Source organism: Lycorma delicatula, chromosome 2, assembly GCF_047948215.1.
Source record: "Lycorma delicatula isolate Av1 chromosome 2, ASM4794821v1, whole genome shotgun sequence".
Taxonomy (NCBI): Eukaryota; Metazoa; Arthropoda; class Insecta; order Hemiptera; family Fulgoridae; genus Lycorma; species Lycorma delicatula.
The window spans coordinates 53,979,232-53,996,885 of record NC_134456.1 but is presented as its reverse complement, the minus strand read 5'-3'; the positions used below and the strand labels follow the sequence as shown (position 1 = coordinate 53,996,885).

The window sequence follows — 17,654 nt, the reverse complement described above, 5'->3', positions numbered from 1 at the left end:
CAATATACAAATTTCTCTTTAAAAAATTTCATAAAACTTGGTTTATCCAGTCCAAGCTTAAGTTATTAAGCTTCAAACACACATAAAATACGAACGAACATTATCCCCCACTTTTATTTTGGGAAGGTCCCTGGATTATGAAACGTCGAGAAATATAAAAAAAAAGAAGCCATACCTCATTTTTTGACCGATTATCATTCTTTCGTTCTTGCAGCATAGCTCCAGAGCTATGATGCCAGCAAAGTAAAAAAAAATGTTAATGTGAAAAATTACTAGAAAATGTTTGTGAGAAGGACCAGCACTACATTTTTGTTAAATCAACGTTCTGCATACATACATACATATACACCGTATGAACTTCTTTAAACATATTTAGTAATATATTTCTTGCATAGGAAAACTGTTGACAAAAACGTTATGATATATATATAGTGCATATAGTGTGTAATATACCCCTGTTAAAATTAATAATTAATTTTAAGTCAACCCTATATTAAAATTTTATCGATTAAATAATGAACGCTTAAAACAAATTTTAACCTAAATTTAGAATATTTTTATGATTCAGCCGTTCACAATTAACGAATATAAAAAATGCATTCATATACACAACTCGACTATCAACACATATTTCTTATCAGAATATTTATTGGAAAGAAATTATAAAATTTAGTTACAATCATTATGAATTGTAATGTAATGTAATGTAATTTATAAACATCATAAAAATAAGTATTAAAATGGTACCGATAATAAAACCAATTTATAATAAATTTTTACTGTTCTAGTAAATAAACGTTTATTCGAAACACTTCGGAAATCTTGACACCTGTCAACAGAAATATTAAATAATTTTAGAAATTTGAATGATTACAATATACTAAAAATTTTGAATTATTTTATATTAAAAGAAATAGTATAATTCCTGGCGTTTTCTTAGAGATAATTATTCAGTCTGATACTTCCACGCGTAACGCAATTCTATGATCTGCTTAAGAAGCCTGTGCTATTTCTGAAACAGCTTTTTAATATTTCAAGAAAAAACAGTAGGTTGCAGCGGATATTTGAACTGGTCGACGCATATAGCTATTTAGAAATCTGCTGCTCCCGTCTTTGATAAAGAAACGCAGGTCTCCTGAGGGATGGTGGATGAAATTAGTGCATCACCCGTGTGAGAGGAGGGTACTTCTAGATGGGTCGGTTTTTCATCTCATCTCATCGTTTCTTTGTAAGTAGATCGTCCCTTCGTGACAATTTCTTTTCCTCTAATCTTGATCCCTTCATTCAGTGTAGCGTTCTTTTTTTTAGTTGAACTGTCATTAGATTAATTATACGTGTTATCATAGGTAGCATAATCCAAGTGAGATACGTTTTACCTAGTTTTAGTAAAAAAAAAAGTGAGACAAATCAAAAGAGCTGATCTTTATCAGTTGTTACTTTGTTTAGTACATTCGTCGATAAATAAAAACATTTTATCTATAGAAATACTCCTTTTTTCAACGTCATATAATTTAAAAAAATGTAACAACCTCTCTCGTTCGTATGCGTAAATAAGATTTTACAATAACTATTATTAGTTAGCATCGATATTACATCGGTATAGTTATATATAATGTCGATTTCGATGTATTTTCTAACTCAAGCGCAGTTTATAACCAGCAGCATAGTTTGGTATACCTAATCACAAAACGGACGGTTGAATCAAAATACAGTTCAACAGCGGTCGGAATGTTAAAAACTTGAGATATTTTGCATGTAATAAATATGTTAGTCACGTAACGTGTTAAATATTGATAGAATCGAATCTAGCGGGAGCTCAGCTTCCAACAATATAATCAAAATTACGTCATGTATTATATCACGGGGATTTAATATTATCACGGTTATTTTTATCTATATGCCTACCTAAATTTCAAACTAAAAATAAGCTCTAAACGCACGTACTAATACGCAGGTAAACATATTCCATTATAGTCAAAATGCATATATGCCCACAACGCTTAATATCCCGTCGACCATGTAGTTAGTTCTTACATGGCGCCACTGAAACGCTATATTGAAATAAGAAAATAAGTAAATAAAATTATAAATATAGTCTAACCAAACTTAACCTACGTTGGCTAGTCAAGGTTGGCGAGCGAAGCGAGCGTAGGTTAAATTTGGTTGATTATATTTATAATTTTATTTATTTTCTTATTTCAATATAGCGTTTCAGTGCTGCCATCTAAGAACTAACTAACTACATGGTCGACGGGCTATTAAACGGACGGCTATTAAGTGGGCATATAACGGATTTTGACCTCCAGTATTTGAATTTTAATCAAAGAAAATGTCATACATTATGAGACACTACGTTAAGATGGAGGTGAATGATTATCTCACAAATAAGAGTAAACAAAATTAGTACAAGCCTCTAATAAAAAAAATCAAAAATTATTTCCGCCTCCAGGCGGAAAACAAAAAAAAAATGTTTTCGATAAATTTTATGAGCTAGTAATTTTTATCAGATTTTTTTTTATAAAGCTAAGTTAATAAGTTTTATAAGTTAAACGTTCAAAATAAGTCAAATAAAAGATATTAGAAAACTATTATTTGCAATAGAGATTCCACAGACCGATAGTACGGGTACCATAAATACGCAACAATTTGTTGGATGTTTTTGTAAGATATTATCTCAACCCAAATTTATTTATTTATTTTTAATAAAAATTACTTTTCTCTTTCACCGAACTATTTTTATAAATTAATTTTAAAAATAATTTCATGATTTTGCTAAATATAATATTTTTGTATCAATCTTTTTCAACATTTCTACAAGTGACCGTAGATATGTTTGGATTTTAATCGATATTTAATATACATTTAAATTTAAAATTCCTTTTCGTACACTTTTATTTGATATCTATCTACTTAAATTACTCGGAGAAATTGATTCCCGCCCAAGCACCCCAACAACCCGCACTGGATCTTGCCTTATCGCTATAACTGAAATCGTATGTTTTCCTTGCGGTATTTAGCTATACAGATACTTGAAATTTATTATAACAAGGCAGGAATAACAGGAACGGATCACTATAACAGCATAATCACTATTTCCAAACACCTAATCTATTACTTCCTGATAATTTTATTACGCCTAGCGCTTCATCATAATTACATACTCCACGTTAACTACATTTCTGAAGACTTCTCCAACATCACACTCCATCTATGAAATCAGCCAAATTTTTAACGATTCCCTACTGCTGAATATTAGTCAGTCGCATGCGTTCCCTCGTAGTCGTACTCAAAAGCTATCATCTCTACAAATACTCCACCGGCGGATTCAAACCAAAATAGCTTAGCCGGCATCATTTTGATGACACCCATTTTACTTTATTTCGTCCTATTTTTACTTAAATTTCGTCCGAAATTTTCTCTCTCTCTCTCTATCTCTCTCTCCCCCATCTTCCTTGACCAACAATTAAAACCCACGGTCCATCATGGTCCGAATGTGGTTCATGACCACACATCTTTTAAATAGTCTCTGAAAAGTAAATTAACCGAGATGATTCTTAAACTTACAGACCAGAGAAAACTCAACATTTTTCTCAACCTCCGTTACAATTTCGTTTAAATCGGAGTAATTGTTCTGGATTACAAACACAGGATGGCTAAATGATTATTATTATTACAAGACACGTTATCCTATTTAAGGAATCATGAAAAAGCACGTAATAGATATCTAAACTGGTTAACGTAAAAATGAACACGTCCGAATCTCATCAAAACTTAATCGATGAAGTTACTCGTATTTTTGTTTAAGCTTTGAATATTTCATTAGAAAAATTTAACGAAAACGCATTTCCACTTAGAGGAACTTGAGAGAATCCTATCTGACTTTATGGGTAGTAGTGTAAATAAAATCAACAAATTATGGAAATAAAATGAATTTTCTGGTTCTATTTTTACGAACATATGTCTATGTATAGAATTTTAAGTTGGGCCGATATTCTTCAGAAGTACTACAATCTTAGATCACTTAACTATGTAAAAATTGGATTTACAATAAAGAAAATAAGACAAACAAAAGTACCACGATAAAAAAAAACATTTATCATTGTTAAACGATAAGCGTTGTTAGGAGTTAAACGAAGCAATTTATTCAGTAACAAGTTCCTTGAATTGAAATCCTTGATCATTAATTTGACAGTGGTTTATATTATTTGTAGTTTTATTACCCTTGTTGCATTTCTGGTTCTTTGATTTGTTTTATTTTTATTTGATCGATTTAATGTTAGTATTATATTGTGACATCTTAGCGGCCATTAGAAAGTTTCTTCCGAATGGCATAACAGGGTGTCAGTCCCCACTGGAAAAATATCAGCTGTAAAAGAATGCTGGTCCATAGTTTTCAAAATGTAATATAAATCTTTAAAAAACATCCTTACCCCATTTAGATATTTTGCTAAATAATCAAATGAAAAAACCACCCTACCTCCCCTTCAACACTCCCTCCCTAAAAAAAACGCAACATTTTTATTTACCTAATTTTTATTAACGTCTCTTGGGAAGCCTTGTTATTAATTTTTATCAATTTCTTTGAGATCTTCTGAATCCAGAAATTCTAAAATTTAGACATCAAAACTTTGCAACTATACTTGGGAAGGTAAAAGAGTATATATATTTAAAAATATTTGAACCGGTATACAAGTTAACACTTTCCAAACTTCACGATTACGGGAATTTATAGAATAACTCGACGGGAGAAAACGAGGTATAAAGTAGTGAATTTTAAGTTAATTTTTTAATTCTTTACACTTTCAAATAATGAAATGAAATTTTTTAATAGAGGGGTAGAAAATTACTAGAGGGGAAGTGTCCCTATTCCCTAAAAGTATGACTGTTTAATTAATTTAGTTTTATTATTTTTTTAATAGGATGTTAGTAGGATATGAATAATAATGGAGTTTTATTTTATTATCAGGATAATGAGTTAATAAATTTAAAAAAATAAATTATTTGTTCAAATACTCCAGAAAATTATCATTCTATACATTTTCAACTACTTTTTTACCTTAAGGCAAAATTTGTTACCCATTTTTTGTTATTGGCTATGTTTAACTACAGTTACTAAATTATTATAAAACTAACCTTAAGGTAAGAAAACAAAAAATCAAATTCTAGAATACTGCTATGTATATAAAACGTTTATATGACATAAGCATAACTCGAGTAAAATATAACAAACTTAGATAAAATCCTAACCTTATTTATTCAACATTTAAAACTTAATTTATTATTAACTTAAAATTTATTTTACTAACCATTTTAGATAAGTACGACGTTGATGGTGTAGTATACAAAAACTCATTTAGGTATAAAATAGAACAAAGAAAAAATAAAAAAAACTTTACATTAAAAAAACGAATTTCTATTGTTAAAGACATTAACCAACAAATACAGATACGTTCTGTTGAGTTGCAGTTTTTCACCGATGGTCATAGCCTGCGACCTCTATTAGCTGCGCGTTGTACTATTTGTAAGTAACATAATACTGTATGGAGTATCTTGTAATACAATCTGTATATAAAAAACGTTTACAGGCGTCCTATTTTATAATTCCAGTCATTTTAACAATACGTATGAAACAGATGAATTGTTCGTAAAAAATATACTTCCTTTTACATTAAACTTAATTTAGACGTGCAGAAAAGCTAGAAATGTAAAATTGCATACTGGATGTACCTGTGCAACAAAAGTTTTTTTCGCTATTTTTCTTCACCGAAAAAAAATTGAAATGCTTCACTTTATGAAACATGCTATAGTAATGAGTAACGAAAAATAAAAATTATTCTAATTATTTTAACCGTCCTAATTGCTACATTATTTATTTGCAGTTACTTTTTAATTCAAAGATTTTGTTATCTATAACGGACGGCAATAAAAATGTTAGACAAATCGAACCAAATTTTTTACTGCTTCAAAACATCTAAGATTTTAATCGCTTCAAAACATCTAAGATTTTATTTGTCATGTCTTTTTAATCGCTTTATTTTAAATTAAATAATTTTATTTAAAAAAAAAATTCTTATAATTTCTCTATTTCAAGCATTTTTAGAGTGGAATGATTTTTTTCTGTGGATTGGTTTTCTCGATTTATCTGGCTTTGACAGAAGAGATAAAAAAAAAGATTCAATTGCATTCCGTGAATTTCTGTTTGTTGTGAATTTAAATATAAGTTATATAAAAAAAACTTATTTTAATTAATTAAAGCAATGCTTTTATTTCACTTCGTATTTAAAAAGTAAATAAAAGTGTAAATTAATGCCAAACCCTATCACATTACTCTAAATCAAATGATATAGTAGTGTGGATCTGACGTTATACATATTTCAGATTTAGATTGTGTACTACACGCAGCCTTTATTGTAACCGAAGTATTATTCAGGGCTTTACTCTCCAACCCCAATAACAGAATTCCCCTTAACCGTGATCAGACAGCTTCATATCCTTTGGTCCCGCACTGAATCACATTTATACCTCCTGCATGTTCCGTTCATTCGTTCGATAGAACTGAAACAGAACTTACACATAATTCTTTAAATCCTTAGTGAAAGTTAGAGTATGAAATTAATAAATTCTGTTTACAGACACAGTCGTCAACTCTTAAAATTTTAGCAAAACATCTTATCAAAAATTTTATCAAAAAATCTTATCAACTTTGTGTAGGAACCGATAGCAATACAAATGAAGAGCCGATAATTTTCAGTCCAATAGATAAGACTATAGCAGAATGAAATATGATTCGAATCGATGTTCTCAAAAATACAATTTTTATTTATAAAAAAATGAAATAAATTTGAGTTTTTTGTTAAAGTTTCTCGCGAAGGAAATTGCAGTTTAATGTAGGGAAAATTCTCTAAATTATCTAAAGTTAATGCACGTTTACTATGTTGAAAAACGTTATTAAAAAAGATCTATACATAGCGTATATATTGATTGACACACATAATGTATAAAATCTTTTTAGCCATCAGCCAAAATTTGATAGCTGATATTCTTGATTTGTGTTTGTTATGAATAAATAATTATATAAAAAAGCAAAACCGTCTCGCTGTACAAGTAATCTTTTTTATAATTCAGTAAAATATAAACATTTCTGCTTTATGGTTTATTATCATCGCGTATTGAGTTCGAATGACAATAAATGGTGTTCTTTTGTTGAAAGTAATAATTACGACGTGATCCAATCCCATTGATTCAGTTCAAACTCGTACAGTTGATGACTCACTCGTTGAAAGCGTTATGCATCTGTGTGCATGTGTGAATATCACACTCGTTCTACATAGCGCGTACTGTGACAAATGCCAGCTGGCTGCAACAACGAGTTGTATTTTAACTTAGAGCGGCTTTATTTGATATGGACAGACGCAGTTCAGCAGTGGTAGGGAGATGTAGGGAGTTAAACGCGGCGGCGTGCCGTTTTCCGCGTTGGCTTCCCGAGTTCTTGCCCGTCTCCCTTTTGCTCTTTCCCCCGGCGACTACTGCTAACCCCACTGTTTTCCCCCCAGATCTACAATGGACACACACACACACACATATATATATATGTATATGGTTATTTGGTTGGTAGCCAGTGTTCTTTAGTTATACGTAGTTACGTCGCGTCTCGATAATACACTATGAAATTCTGATATAACCTAATGTTACAATAAATTAATATTTAATTGCACGGTTAATAGCTATCATAGAGATAGTCTAAAGCTCTCTTTAAAATTTTCAATAGGAAGAATGAATGTTTCTTATCTTTATTGCAAGGTTATTCTTCCACTCACAAAAGAGCAGCTTATGACTACTGGCTGGTAACGACTAAGTTTAGAAAATGTTTTTAAAAAGGAAATTAAAATGTAATAACTGTTTTATTTGGTGAATCCACAATATAAATGTACTTATTATGTAACAATGCAAATACAGTAACTTACAACAAAAAATTTGTTTTTCTTAGAAAAACTGTTTTAAAGCAAAAGTGGATACTTTTCTTACGCAAGGGTGTTGGAGAAACTCCATCACTGAGCCACCACACTAACAAACTGAATACATAATCTTTCTACTTTGTACATCAACAATCTCCAGACTGCCTCTCGTCAATTAAAAAAAATTGTTATGTAAAACAATAATAATTACAAAAAACTAAGGCTAAAAAAATACATAGTAGTAATGGAACTTAATTGTATCACAATTCAGAACAGAAAATTTCTAAAATTTATCACCAGGAAGTAGTAGTAGTAATGGAACTTAATTGTATCACAATTCAGAACAGAAAATTTCTAAAAATTATCACCAGGAAGTAGTAGTAGTAATGGAACTTAATTGTATCACAATTCAGAACAGAAAATTTCTAAAAATTATCACCAGGAAGTAACATAATAATGCTCAAAACTTTCAAAGATCTTTACAATCAGCCTATTTGTGATATTTTTTAAATTAAATGTACATGTAGAAAAATACATTTACAGAGAGATGGGCTCGCCAATGTGAATCTTCCCAACATATTATATAATCTTTTCAACAAAACTCAAGTAAACTCTTGAGTTTTAATCAAAATGTTTGGTATTATTTTTTTTTTTTTTAATAACACAAGCTTCTGAAAACTGTTGGTTTTGCACTATAAAATCAATAATTATAATAGATATTGAGTTACAATGAAAGATGTTGGGTTTTACCTTCATAAACCACTAAGTTAGCAGGCTGACAATTTTTTTTTTTTTAAATACTGAATATTTTGCCTCTTAACTTAAAACAGAATGAAGATGTCTCTTTTTTAACTGAAACACCTGTATTTTAGTGAAGTTGGACATGTTATTGTGATCAGTGAAAAACACAACAAAAACCTACTCATTCATTCAAACAACTTGACATCTTAGTTTGGATCACCTGCAATGTCCCAAAAGAAAATAAAATAAATTCTATTCATATTTTCTTCACTTTTGTCTCTTGTTTATGTATCATGATTATTTCATTATGCAAGATATTTGAATCAATACTGAGATAACTTTCTAAATGATTTTATCTTAATTTTATTTGGAATTTTCAATTAAAAATATTCACAGATTATCAGTCCCCCTCTTGGTATGAAATAGTTTCTGTAGTATAACTAATTATTTCTGTACAATAGAACAAAGAGTATAACTAATAATATTTTCAATGCTTCTTCAGTTACAGCCGGTGTACAATAGATAACAATTGATATGGACTGAACATGTGTAGTAGCTTAGGTAGTAATTAGATCATAAATCTATATGCAACTAAATTAGTAACTTTAAATTCTAAATAATTTAATAATCAATTACTGCATATTACAGTCTAATTTTATAAAATCATTTATTTCAGATTCTAGAACAAGAAGAAAATAAAGAGGACAAAAAATCAAGTTTAACAAAAAATAAAGACAATTACTACCACCGCAAGTGGTCAAGCAGTGGAGTAATGTTAACGGTACGAGGGTGCCGTTGGTACCAGTACGGTGTTTCTCACTGGTAGAGATGACAGCAAAGTTGGTCAACACGTCCAGTGACAGAAATAACAACAATAACAGTAATAACTATATAACAGAAGAACCACAGTCGAGTGGCCAAGGACACATTATTGTACCTAAAATAATAAAGAAACAACAACAGCAGTCATCACCACCTCAAATAACTGCAAAAATATCACCAACAACAAACTTATCAGCAGTTACTGCAGTGATAACCACAACTGCTGCCACAACAACATCGACTGCAACAACAACAACACAGGGCAGCCAACACAAGTTGGCAATAGAGGTCAACATACCTTCTTCTCGCAGGTTCTCATTTTCGTGCGAAGGCAGGAGGGTAAGTTTCATAAATATTTAATCTACTTAAAATCTTTAAAAAAAGTGTTAAAAATATTTATACAAATAAATCTATTAAATATTATTCAGCCCAGCTTCCACCGGAAGATGATTTTCATGTAATGCACTGGTTGCACTATGCCAGGAAAATCAACCAGTTGACTGACAGAAAAACACAGATGAGAAATACGATTAAAATCCTCACTATCATGATTAATAAATATGAGTGCACTTTGATTCTGTTGGAAATACTGTATTCTTTTAGCATGACCAACCTGATTTTGTCATAAAATTAACAAAAAAGTGGGATAAAAACCATTCTTGTTTTAGAGTTTATCCTATGGTTTGCTTTGTACTTTTAAACTGGCTCTCCTACATATTCTGAGATTTTTCACATCAGATTATATTAATGAAGATTCCATCAAAAGAAAAGATTACATTTTCCGCTGAGGAAGATACATCCTTTATTAAGATGTATCATTTTACTACTCTTTGTCTTCAATATATCCTCTAAAACAGGATTATATATTGATTAAAAACTAAAACTGTTTCATAACAAAATGTTAAAATGCAATCTTTGTAAGGTAAAATACAGCAGCATTAGTCCAAGTTGCTTTTTCTGAAAGTATGGTATTCATTACAATTTTTTAGTAAAAATGTTACATGTATGATTAATTACAAACTGTACTTCAACGGACATAACATGCTAACATTAAAAAATATTTATTTAATTCACTCCAGCAACTAAAGGTTACATGTCCAATTACAGCTACCTACTCCGTGTTGAGAAATAATTTTTTTTGTATATCAAAAATTTCCAGCCTGACTGGGATTTTAACAAAATCTTTAGGATGCAACATGAATGCAAGAACATATTTGCCTTAGTAAACAATACATTATTGAAATCACTCCACATTTTTCCTAATAGGTCTATTATGTTTGTTATTCTGAAAATGTATGTTCTTTTCAGAAATGATTTTTACTAATGCCAATGCAACTAATACGTTTATGGAACCTAACATATAAAACCACAAATATAACTTTTTAATTTATTTTTTTAGATGTCATTTTATATTTTATCTTAATCTAGAAATAAAATAAGTAAAAATGCTTGTGGTTTATGATTAACGACGAATGTCAGTGACTGTTAGGACTTCATCAAGGGATATTTATTATTAAAATTTAATTATGAATATCCTGTAATTAGAAAAAAAAGTAAAATAATGTATTCTTTAATAATCTCTTATTAAATTTTTTTAGGATCCTTGATAAAATAATAAATATAATCCTTACAGCCTGTTAGTGCTACACTATCTGAAACACCTAAGTAAGAGAAAAATACAAATTTCCCATTTTTTAAAAGCTGGTTTCAGTAGATTAAGTTAAAAATAAAATCATCTTCATTGCATCCTGTTGACATCAGTGACTAATGGCCATAACAACTAATGCTATTAAAAACATGTTTAAAAAGATAACAAAAATATACATTTGGATGGCTAGCTTTTATATTATTAATATAAGCAGAAATATAACTACATTGTGTATTTACAGGCTAATAAACCACTGATGGAAAAGCGGAGACGAGCAAGAATTAATCAATCTCTAGCATTATTGAAGACTTTAATTTTAGATTCTGCCAAATCAGAGGTATTAACTAGTTTTATTTCCACTTCATTTAATTAACATTTGACCCAAAACTGATTTATTTAAATATTATTTAGCAAACAAGCAGTTTTATTCTAAAAAAAAAACCTAAAGAATTGATATGCACTGTTATATAAAAGATAGTTAGTTAATTAATGGATATTACTCAACTCAATAAATTTGAGTTTACATTCATATTCAAGAAAACTGAAAAACATACTTTTTTAAGTATATGATTACTAAAGCCTACAGTAGATCAAAAATATAAATAATTAAGATAAACAATCATAAAAGAGGAGTCTTCATAGGTTGTGTCCAACACCTTCATAAAAGAAGACTCTGAATTTATTATTATGATATCCTACATCAATACACTGAAAATACATTCTATTATAACAATAATTCAGAACATGGATTTATTACAATTTTATATTTTGTAGAATTTAAGACTTGAATTTATTTCACTTCTTTTTGTAAATACAAACTGGAAAAATAACTTCAACTTCAATGGCATTTATCCTCAACTTTATACAATTGCTCAATGTAAAAATTGCTAGTAATCAATCTTTTGTTTCCACCAGCTCATTTCTGACAGCTAAGCAAAACTTAAACATTTACGAATAAAATATGAACAAGATTTACTACACAATTTTCATCTTAATACAAAACATTAAATCTTGACGCACTTGTGAAACTTACATGGTTAAAAAAAGTTTAGTAAAAAAGCTGACAAATGTGGATTGTTTCTGATGCACAGCTTATATACACAACTTAATTTAAAATAACTATAATTTTATTTAAATATTGTATTTTTTCACTTATTTAAGCATGTGCATAAATTATTTACACATTATTTTGTGCATTAAACACGTGAATTAAATTAAATTCTCATGGTCATAGTGGTACTAGTAATGATGATCAGCACTAATTAAACTAATGTAATTTCACAACTTATTCAGAACAAATTTCGCTAGCACGGTCCGACAGACTGGTGTAGCTGCAAGTTTGAGACCCAGCCAGACTGAGTTATTTTATTATACTTAAGTATTATTCATTTGTTTAATTCTACCGCTCACCTGTGACATCACAACATAGCAGTAATACAGAGCTTTTTTTGGGGTGGGGATGCAATTTTGCAAATATTGTATTTTTTAATCGTTAACAAATGTCCTACGAAAAATATGACCTTAATTAGGCAAAATCTCGAGATATTGAGAATGACCTTGCTCTACAGCCTCCCTTATAATAATTTCATCACACAACTTGAATGACAGAACTTTTTAATAATCTATTACAAATATTTTTCTGTAATATTTGATTTGGTTTGTCTACAAAGTTTTAAATAATTGTTAATATTGACAGTCACAAAGTAATAGGGGGAAAAAATAAGAGCATTTTGTGGAAAAAAGTCTGAGACAAGAAAATACAATTTGTAAATGAAAAAATTAATCAAAATATTATTCTTAAAAAAATTTAAAGAAAATGTTCTATTAATTATGATAACAATATTTTTATAATTTAGACTTATAAAAATATATTTACAAGTATAAAAATTTCTTGCAAAGTTTTTTTACACATTTGTCTAACCCATTTCACAAATATTTATTATGTTAAATATTTTTGTACACGATTACTACAGTTTTCATATGTTACCAGTTATCAATTAGTTTTTTATGAAATTTTCACGTAATGATGCTTGCCTATTTATAACTGATGCTGTTCAATTACAGTTCAAAAAATTTTGTTAACAGTGCTGCAAAATTTACAAGTACGTTAAGTCAACATTTATTACATTTATTAATTTTCGTCTTACTTTGTTTTTTTTTTTTTCATTAATTCTTACTTTTTCTAACCGAATATTTTCTCTGGCACTGAGGCAATGTCAGTCAGTATTTTTTAGATTCAATTTTTATTGCCATTAAAGAAAAATGATGCCCCAATAAGTACAGTGTGTGAATTTACCTATAGTTTTAAGGAAATCAGAAACAAATAATCTAACCTTCACATTATAATTATTCATTTTAAAGTATTGTAAGATCTTACAATTTTTTTTCAGAATACCAAACATTCAAAATTAGAAAAAGCAGATATACTTGAATTAACCGTAAGGCATCTGCAAAGGCAAAAGACACTTGGCTCAGCTGTACTTGATAAATACAGAGCTGGTTTTCAGGAATGTGCCAAAGAGGTATGGTAAAGAAGTTTTCAACATAAATGTTATCAACATTTTAATTATCAGTAATCTTAACCATAAACTAGAACAGAAACCAGTAGAGGAAATTAAAAATTAATTAATATAACCATACTATATACATTCACTCACAGCAGGATACAAACTGATATCAAGCTGGTTCTATTGAAACAACTTCATAATCATGCTTTTTAATGGATTCAGTTAACATTCTTCATTAAAATAGAAAATAATGGTTTGATAAAAAAAAATTAAATTATCATTAATTGAATGGAACTTTGAAAACACTCAGCAAGGCATTTTTTATGAAGCAGTTCTTTTTTTTTATAAAATGTTGAATAATAGCATATTTTTAATTAGTGCAATATTTTGTAAATGCTTTTTACACTGCAGAAAGTTTTTCTAGTTAAAAGTTTTCAAATTCATCTTGTTATCAGACCTTATGTAATTCACCAGAATGGCAAACCTGAGTCAAATTTCTTGAAATCTTTCCAAATTTTAAATCATAAAAAAAAGATCTCACATTTAATTTGCTTTAAATGTTCTTGTGTTTATTTGAAATTTTTATTAAAATACATCTAAGTAAATTTTAACAGGATTATAAATCTTATCTCACGAAACCGTACGAGATGGAGATGCCGATGATAAGTAATTAAACATTTTTTCGAGTCTTTGTTATTGATGTTTAATAATGATATCATTTGTAATGTTTCACACCATTATTCAGTTCAGTGAAATAAATATTTCAGTCTGTTATCACGTTACTCTGTACGGTCCGATAGTTTTTTGTAGTTGAAAATTAAATTAATAGTTAATAATTTAATTTATAGTTTATAAATTCAGTGTTATTTTCATTAATTTTACCTTAACCTGTGTTTTTGTTCCAATTGGGTTTCAACAATTAGTGAATCTGTCATGAAACATAAACCAGGAAAATCCATTAGTAGCTTTAAGAAAACAAGAACCCAAGATACCCAATAAAACAAAATAACCCTGAAAGTGCAGTCAGAGATATTGCACGGAAAGCAAGTAATGCAGCAGGCGTTAACGAAAGAACAATTTTTAACAAATAAACACAAAATTAATAGTAAACATGTTAGCCCTTAAAAGACTTGAAAGCTTATGAAAACAGTTGAAAAGTTGGACGATTTTACTAAAACCGCCATCAGGAAAAGGTTCATTTGTTCTCGTTTTATTTCACTGACGAGCTTCCTAACTTGGATCAGAATATTAAATACTGTGAATACAGATTCTGAACTAACGAATTTTTCTACAAATACATTAAACCGTGTTTTAAAAAAAATGAATTTTCGTTCCATGTCCAGAAAAAATTTTATTCTTTACTAACGCGAAGATATTTCATGCATAGGGAATATTTAAGAGAAATTAATCGTTTTCGTGAAGAGGATAAAACTCATACATTAAATTCGGATTAATGGGGGATAAGTACGGGAAATAAAGACCGCATAAGACGTTTTTATGAAAGGTTTGTCAACTGGGGTGAAAATTCCAGCTGAAAAAGGGAAAAGATTAATAGTAATCCACGAAGGAAGTGAAATGGGATTTTGAACGGTGGTTTATGATATTTGAATTCAGATCTTCCCAAGAGTACCACGATGAAACTAATAGTGACAATTTTATGCAGTAATTTTTTTAAAAATTGTCGAAATTATTTCTGAATTATCCGTCATAGTAATGGACAATTTACCGTACCAGAAATTGTAATCGGTAATTTCCAAATGATTAAAACTAGGTAACACCGACATGTTAAAAGCAGAACTTTTAAAAACAGTAAAATCAGTTAAACAAGAATATATCATCAAATAGATGAAATCAAAAAATTGTGTCATGTTGCATTTTCGTTAATACCATTGCAATTTTAAACCACTACAAAATGATATGGGCCATGTTAAAGGCTACATTGGAAGTAATAACACAAGTTAATTGATGTAAAAAATTTATTTGACTTAAATAGAGTAGATGCACATATTTGGAAAGATTTTAAAAAAGCACGGGAAGCTGACAACAGATTGGATGTAAATATTATTGAAGATATTGTAATAAGTTTGGGAAGCAATGACAATAGTTCACCAGACACAAGTTTATTGCATATTGAACAGATAGATTAAAGTAACAAATATTTTTATCTGTTTTACTTGAAATTTTAATATAGCAGTAACGTACTTTCTTAAAATTGTATTTTTAAGGTAAAATATATCATTTTATCACAATTTTTTAATTTTTTTATCACAAGTTATTTTTACTCCATTTTTTTGTTACAATTAAACGAGAAGAGTGTTTTTTCTCAGATGGATTGTGCTAAATTAAATTAAATTAGAATCATCATACTGTGTTCACTTTTGGTTTTGTGAAATAAGGTTTAGATAAGACATTTAAACAGTATCTCTTCTTTACAATTAAGTGAACTCTATATTACCTAGGGCATCGCAGGAAGTTGCAAATTGAAAATTAAAAGGTGTAAACTCAAAATAAAACACAAATATTATTATAAATTTGTTCCCATGGATCATTTACATTAAAAAACATTGGGTACAACAATTTCATTGGATAATCTATATGTTTATTATTAGTCATTAAAAAAAATGTCAAAACTAGTTTTGCCAGTTAAGTACAAAATATAGTTTTAAATACAAAAAAAATTAATACATTAAAATATACATTTTTTAAAATGATTTACATGGTGTTTGATTAATAAATTAATCTTCTTTTGCAGGTAACTAGATTTTTAGAATCTCCTGAGCTCCATATTGGCATCACACCAAGTATAAATTCAACAAAGCAAAATTCACCAAATCAATTAATAGATCCAACAATTAAACAAAGACTGTTGAGGCATTTAGAAAGTTGTGTTTCAGAAATCGATCTAGACTTCAGTTTGGCCGCAATGAAATCTGGTATGAAGACATTACAGGAAAATGAAGTCGATAACCGTATGGATGAACCGATGGAAGACAGTATTTTAATGAATGGTGCAACTATGGATTGTAATCAAAGAGTTAAACAAGAACCTATGGATAGTGATGAAACTACCAAACCAGATAGTAGTACAGTATCACCTGGTGATGAAAACAATAATCATAACAATAACAATAATAATAATAGTAACTGTAATAATAACACTATTAATAATATTAATAATTTAAAAAATAATTATAGATCAAAACGTTCAAGTGGTGCACGTAGCAGGAAATCTAGTAATCCTGAAAAGAAACCGATAATTACATCAACAAAAACCACAACATCTACGACAACCACAGTAACCAGAGGAATGGATGTAGGAACAAGTTTCTCACCAGGTGTCATAACACAGGCTAGTACATCTACAAGTCAACTCTCAGTTGTACAGGTAAATTGGATTATTCAACTATATTTTTAGAATTTTTTGATAGTCTTAGAACAGATATTACAAACCTCCATCTCAAATAAAAAAAATAATTTTTTTCTTTTTTTTCTTGAGAATGAACTTATAGCTAAAAAAAACTTCTGTGTGTAACATTATGGAATTTTAGTAAATAGTACATTAAATAATGTTTCCCTAAAACCTGGGCAATTAATTAAATCTCCTAATGATTACTGTGCCTAGTTTTGCATTTTAAAAGGTATAATCATATGAAATTTAAAAGAAAACAGATAAAATTAAATATTCTGTTACAGCCAAAATTTTTCTCAAAACTAATCGCTATTTTAAAATGTTATTTTTAGATACCATAAAGCATAATTTTATTGAAATAAAATAATAAACAGTTTTCAATGAAAAGTGTGTGCATGTATGTGTGTGTGTATGTGTATGTGTATGTGTATGTGTATGTGTATGTGTATGTGTATGTGTATGTGTATGTGTATGTGTATGTGTGTATGTGTGTATGTGTGTATGTGTGTATGTGTGTATGTGTGTATGTGTGTATGTGTGTATGTGTGTATGTGTGTATGTGTGTATGTGTG

The 17,654-nt window shown here is 29.0% G+C and overlaps 1 protein-coding gene across 2 annotated transcripts in view; it reads left to right on the top strand.

Moving 5' to 3' along the window:
- LOC142320170 (uncharacterized) overlaps positions 1-17,654 on the top strand; it is a 60,498-nt gene that overhangs the window by 38,095 nt on the left and 4,749 nt on the right. For both annotated transcript variants that reach the window (XM_075357853.1, XM_075357852.1), the window contains 4 exons: positions 9,373-9,857; positions 11,408-11,503; positions 13,557-13,688; positions 16,426-17,058. In XM_075357853.1, coding sequence (XP_075213968.1) covers positions 9,525-9,857; positions 11,408-11,503; positions 13,557-13,688; positions 16,426-17,058 — 1,194 coding nt within the window. In that variant the 5' untranslated portion in view covers positions 9,373-9,524. The remainder of the gene's footprint in view (positions 1-9,372; positions 9,858-11,407; positions 11,504-13,556; positions 13,689-16,425; positions 17,059-17,654) is intronic.